The sequence below is a fragment of the Echinops telfairi genome, unplaced genomic scaffold (assembly GCF_000313985.2).
Source record: "Echinops telfairi isolate 266 unplaced genomic scaffold, ASM31398v2 ScPeMD7_7475;HRSCAF=8513, whole genome shotgun sequence".
Lineage (NCBI taxonomy): Eukaryota > Metazoa > Chordata > Mammalia > Afrosoricida > Tenrecidae > Echinops > Echinops telfairi.
In genome coordinates this window covers 10,179,191-10,184,806 of record NW_022111379.1, presented here as the reverse complement: position 1 = coordinate 10,184,806, position 5,616 = coordinate 10,179,191, and the positions used below count along the sequence as shown (strand labels likewise).

The window sequence follows — 5,616 nt, the reverse complement described above, 5'->3', positions numbered from 1 at the left end:
CGCTCACCGTTTGTTTGCTTGTCTCCCCACCCCCTCCATAGAGCAGGGACCAGGCCACTGCTCACTGCTGTATGCTCAGCACCTGGAGCAGCGCCTAGCCGGAAACACTCCTGCGTGTCTCCTGTAGGTGGGAGGAAGTGGCTACCGCTGAGTCAGTCATGCATGTGACCAACCACATCGTACCCCAGGTGGAGCCATGGGCCCCTAGCCTGAATGTGGGCCACCACAAAACCTGATGTAGAAACCATGCTGTTAATCAGTCCCCTGGTGCCCCACCGCTGGAAACTAACCCCCTGTTCCGCCTCACTTCCTAGCATGTTGTAGGCCCTTCCCTGTTTCCTGCGGGATGGTTGAGAGCCCCTTCAAGAAGCAGTGTGGGGCTCTGGGCCCAAGGCCCAGCTCCAACACGAGGCTTGCTGGCCTGGTCTCCAGGGCCTGCCCATCCTCTTAGTCCTCACATGGCTTCCCATGCTTACGGGATTATGTATGCTTAGTTCAGGGGCTTGCTGTCCCCAGGACCCAGGTCAAGTTCTTGGTCTACGGGTGAGAGGACTGAGGCCCAGAGGAGACGGACTCCCCCAGGCCTGGAGCGCAGAACTTTGTCCCTCACACCTGGTGCTGGCCTTACCTGAACTGCTCATACTCCTGGATGACGCAGGGGCCTCGGCCCGGCTGCCACTCGCCCCCGAGGTCCCAGTGACCGAAGCGGCGGATGTCCACAAAGCAGAGGGCACGCCGGGGGCCAGGCGGGGCCGTGTGGAAGCGCAGGTGGGCATGGCGTGGCAGCGCATCCCCGGGTGCCATCTGGAATGAACCGGACATGCCGAAGCGGAAGACGAGGGCCAATGGCTCCCGAGGAGGCTGGGCGCCCGGCAGAGGGCTCAGGGTCAGGCGCAGCTCTTTGCCCCGGGCTGTGGCTGAGATGCTGTAGGCACTGCTCTCAAAGGGCACCTCAGCATTTCGGCTGACAGCGGACTTCTCCACCGGCCCGCCAAACACAAGTCCCTTGCAGGTCTTGTTCACAAAGAGGCTGGCCAGCTGCAGCTCGGGGCCCTCGGGCATCCTGTAGGAGGGGTGGCTGAGCCCTGTGGGGGAAGCAGACAGCAGGCTGACCCAGTATACGCCCCCAACCCCCAAGTGTTAGAAGTCAGAGGGGACAGACAGCACAGGCCTGACCTCAGCCCCAGGGCCCCCCATCGGAAGTGCTGAGGAAGCCCTGAGTCAGTGGGGAGCTGCATCTGGGAAGGAAGCAGGGCTGTTAACATTCGCTCTCAAGCTGTTAGACTCAAACCCAAATCTTAGCAGGCTCACCTCCATCCAGCCCGTGGTTTCCCAGGCTGCCCCCAGGCACTGGCAGCCTGTCCTCCCCCACTACTCCCCACCTTAGTCCTGTCCCTCCAGGCTGGACCCCTTCCCAAAGCACACTACACTCACCTGGGAGCGGACTTCATTTGTCTTTCATTAATCAACCACCACGACCCACACACAACAAGGCCCTGCAGATCCAGGAGCACACACCGGGGAGCCCAGGCTTGCCTTGCATTTAGAGCCACCTGGGATTGTTTTAGGAGCTCTGGTCGTGTAGCAGTTAGGCATTGGGCTGCTACTGCAAGGTCAGCGGTTTGAAACCACCAGCAGCTGCGAGGGAAAAATCAAAGGGCTTTCTACTCCCGTAAAGGGTCACCGTCCCAGGAACTCACGGGGGCAGTTCTGCCCTGTCCTGTAGGGTCCCTATGAATCTGCATCCACTGAGTAGCGGCACGTTTTCGTTTGGAAAGTCTTGCTGTGTACTGCCTGCCTCCCTGCTAAGGGTGAACTTTGCTCGGCCCCGGCGCAGGCCGCTAGAACCGTGCCTGCGTCCGCTGACCCCAGCTCGCGGGGCAGGGGCCTGAGAAACGCGCCCAGCCGCACGAGCCTCCCGTCACCTGTCCGCCAGCCAGAGCCGGTTCCAAGTTCGGAGCTAAGGGCCACGCCAGAACCCGAACCCCCCCACGATAGGGCCTCGGCCCACTTCCTACCCGTGGCCTCTATCACCTGGCAGAAGGCGGAGACTCGACCCTCAGAGTGTCCCGGGGTCCAGGGCGGCTTGGGTCTGGTGCACCAGGTCACTGGGTCCGGATGAATTTCCTCATCGCCCCGCCCCCATACCTCAGCTCCACCCGGGGGCTGACACCCAAAAAAGGCTTGTTTTGCCGGAAAAAGCGAACGTCTAAATTTCTAGTTTGGCGAGAGGTGGGTGCCTGCCTCATCCTCTCCCTCACCGCGACTCTGCCCACGGTTAATCCTGGCTCCTTTCCTCCCCCCAATCCTTTCCCGGCCCCCCAACTCTGCAGCACCAGGCCCCAGCCCACCGCACCACCCGCGAACCTGCGCTGCGACCAACGTGCAAGCACTAAGGGGTTAATGCGAGGGGCGGAGCCGCGCCCCGGAGCGTGCTGGGAGCGGAGGTCCCTGCCCGGGGCTGCTGGGAAATGTAGTTCTGAAGGGGCAGAGACCAGGCTGCGCGGGGAGAAGGGCGGAGGCGTGGGGTCAGTCACCTGGCTGAGAGACGGAGGAAGGTCCTGGCGTCCCGCTGCCCGGCTCGGGCACGTCTGAGGGTCAGTCTGGGTCCCGAGCGCCAGCTGTCTCCGCGGCTGGTGGGCGTCACCCCCACGCCCCCTCCCCCCGGCTGGAAACTGCAGCTGGGCGCGCAGGTGCTGATAAGCGTGGGCCCTGGGGACCTGGTGGGGGCCCTAAGTGCCACCACCAAACATCATTACCTGTCAAGTGGGACATGCAGCCAAGCACGACGAACCCAGGGCCGAGGAGGGCGGAGTCCGGTGGTCCCGAGGGGGAAGGGCCGAAGGAGAGATTGGGGCTGGCAGCAGGCTCGGAAGTCAGAGGGACCCCGGCGAAGCCCAGTGTGGCCCAGGCGGCTGCGCGAGGACAGAGGATCGCGCTGTCCAGGTCCAGTCTGATGGCTTGAGAGGCTTTTGGCGAGTGTGACAGGGTGCTGAAGGCAGTGGGCCTGCCCCATTGACACCGTCTGTCCCCCTTCCTACTATCTGCTCCCCACCTCCATCTGTGGCCGAAGTGCTTTAAATTGGACAAATGATGGCACTCCATCCCTGAAGTGCTATAAACAGTTTAGTGGGCATGCCTACTGTCCACCAACCCACAATAGCTTGACCATTCTTCGAAAGAGAACCAAATTCACTGCCACTGAGTCAATTTAGACTCGGTGTGAACCCTATAGGCCACCAGAGTGGCCCGTGGGTTTCCGGAACTGTACCTCTTTCTTCCCGGTAAAAGCCTCCTTTGCCCCAGGGATCAGCTGGTGGCTTTGAACTGGTGACCTTGCAGTAACATCCCAATGTGCAACCCATTGCATCACCAGGGCTCCTTAAGCCTAGTTAACAATACTCAATACTACCTGATACCTCGTCTAGATTTCCTCTATGGTCACCAAATTTCCTCCAAAGTTTGTTCAAGGCAGTTTCTACTGTAGAGTATTTCTTTAATCATTTTTTAATCTAGATGGAACCACCCCACCTCCTACCTTTTTTGGGGGTGGTGGGTGGGGATATGTATCTCTCATGACCATTACAGAGACATGGTCCTGGATTAGATTCTAAGCAGTGTCAGAGCCAGGCTGTTAAAAGGATCTCTTTAAGTATGCGTCTCCCAGAGTCTCAACGCAATACTCAGCTCATCCGGGACTCAATTTAAAATCACTCATCAAAAAGTGCATCTACTCGCTGGTTGCATGAGTCAGGGGTTGGGTCCGCCCTTTTTCTGATGCTTAAACCGTCTCTCTGACCAGTAGAACAAGCTGGCTCCTTTTGGCAAGACACATTCTTGTCTGAGAGCTCCTCACAAAGGCCGTCCCCTGCTCTGACCTGGGAATCGGCCTTTTCCACAAGGAGCCCCGTTGGTCTTGGCCACTCCTGGGCAGGTTCCATTTTTAATGACTTGGTGCTGGAATGTTATAAGAGCTGTAAGAGGCCCCAATAAGATGATTTTTTAAAATAAGATGCAACCAGAAATAAACAATACTTGAGTTTCATGATAAAAACATAATAATAACTGAAAAATAAATGGCTTGGTGGGTGAAGCAAAAAGGCTATCATAGGGAACCCATCACAAATTTGGGTATATAGCCCCGCCCCAGGGGGAGGGGGACAAGTAACAGAAATGTGGGTGAAGAAAGACAACAGTGTAAGACACGAAAAAACAACAATAATATATCATTGATTAAGGACTGATGAGGATGGGGTGGGAGGGAAAAAAAGAGGAACTGAGACCAAGGGCTCAAGAAGAAAGAAAATGTTTTGGAAATGTTGATGGCAACATATGTACATGTGTGCTTGAGACAACGGAATGATGGACTATCACGAGATTTGTAAGAGCCCCCCAATAAAATGATTATTAAAAAAATGTTTTTAAAGTCTACCACTGACACGTGGTTCTGGGTGTATGTGGAAACTGATACAAGCGGATCTAGTGTGGAAATCATTTGCATAGGAAATGTTGAATGGGAACTTATTTTACTGGGTAAACATCCACCCAAAATACAGTAAAATATTATTAAAAAAAAAAAAAAAAGACTTCATTCTCAAGGAGGAGAGCCCTGGCAGTACAAGAGCCAAGCGTTTGGCGGGTGACCCAGCTGCTCCGCAGGGCGGAGGCCTGGCGCTCTGCCCCGAGCATGCAAACACAAAGGCAAGGGGACTCCCACTTATGGTGACCCGATTGGACAGAGAAGAGCTGCCCCGGTGGTTTCTGAGTGACCTTTCATGGGAGTGGGAAGCTTCCTCTTCCTCCTGCAGAACAGCTGGTGGCTTCGAACTGCTGACCTTGTGGCTCACAGCCCAACCGTTACCCCACTGTGCCGCCGCCAGAGCTCTCTCCATGCAGATTACAACCAGGAAACCCCCAGGGGCAGTTCTACCCTGTCACAGGGAGTCGCTAGGATTCGTTTGAAAACCAGCAGCACGCAGCTTGATTAGTGGGGACATGGGAGTGGGCTCAGGCACGGGCCCCCCTTCCTCTGTAAAGAGGCAGGCAAGTTCTCCTTTCTGCACGTGGGGCCCCTGGTGCTTGCTGCCAGCCTGAGGCCGGCACGGGGAGCGCAGAGCTAGGGCCCGAGCCTTCCTCTCGATGGGCAAGCACCTTCTCTTTGGAGCTCAGTTTGCCTCACCAGTGGCTGAGCAGAGAAATGAGTGCTGAGCCGGGATGCCAACACTCACGTGTCGCCTGGTCTCAATCATAAAACCTTCGATGGGAAACCCACAAGGACGCCGCACGCACTCCTTCACACGTCTGTTTATTCTTCCGACTTGTGAAAATGCCCACAAGCCCCTCTGACGCGGAGGGAGGGCGATGCTGAGAAGGCCGTGAGATCCCAGTGCTGAGCTCTTGGGGGCCCCCAAAGCCAGGGGCTCAGGAGGCCTGGGCCTGGGGCCGCTCCCCACAGAGGAGCCTGGGGGTGGGGGGCACTTCACACGGCCAGAGCGGCTCTACATGGACCCAGTAGTCCTGGACACTTCTCATCATCATCAGCTCAAGGAACTCAACAGTGTCTGGCCCATCTTCAGTTCTGTGGGGGTGAGGAAGGGGGAGACGTGAGCAGGCAGC

At 57.1% G+C, this 5,616-nt stretch overlaps 2 protein-coding genes across 7 annotated transcripts in view; both read right to left on the bottom strand.

The window, feature by feature from the left end:
- Positions 1 to 2,206, bottom strand: part of NEIL1 (nei like DNA glycosylase 1) — a 5,631-nt gene extending 3,425 nt beyond the window's left edge. For 2 of the 6 annotated variants that reach the window (XM_045285710.1, XM_045285707.1), the window contains exons 1-3: positions 2,035 to 2,110; positions 1,435 to 1,638; positions 629 to 1,085 (exon numbers count right to left, since the gene is read on the bottom strand). In XM_045285710.1, the coding sequence (XP_045141645.1) occupies positions 629 to 1,062 (434 nt within the window). In that variant the 5' untranslated portion in view covers positions 1,063 to 1,085; positions 1,435 to 1,638; positions 2,035 to 2,110. Of the gene's footprint in view, positions 1 to 628; positions 1,086 to 1,434; positions 1,639 to 2,018 lie in introns of all 6 variants that reach the window. The other 4 variants (XM_004712046.2, XM_045285712.1, XM_045285708.1 and 1 more) reach the window with 3 other exon arrangements.
- A 3,083-nt stretch (positions 2,207 to 5,289) lies between these two features.
- Positions 5,290 to 5,616, bottom strand: part of COMMD4 (COMM domain containing 4) — a 3,511-nt gene continuing 3,184 nt past the window's right edge. The window contains exon 8 of the mRNA XM_045285803.1: positions 5,290 to 5,578. Coding sequence (XP_045141738.1) covers positions 5,538 to 5,578 — 41 coding nt within the window. The 3' untranslated portion in view covers positions 5,290 to 5,537. The remainder of the gene's footprint in view (positions 5,579 to 5,616) is intronic.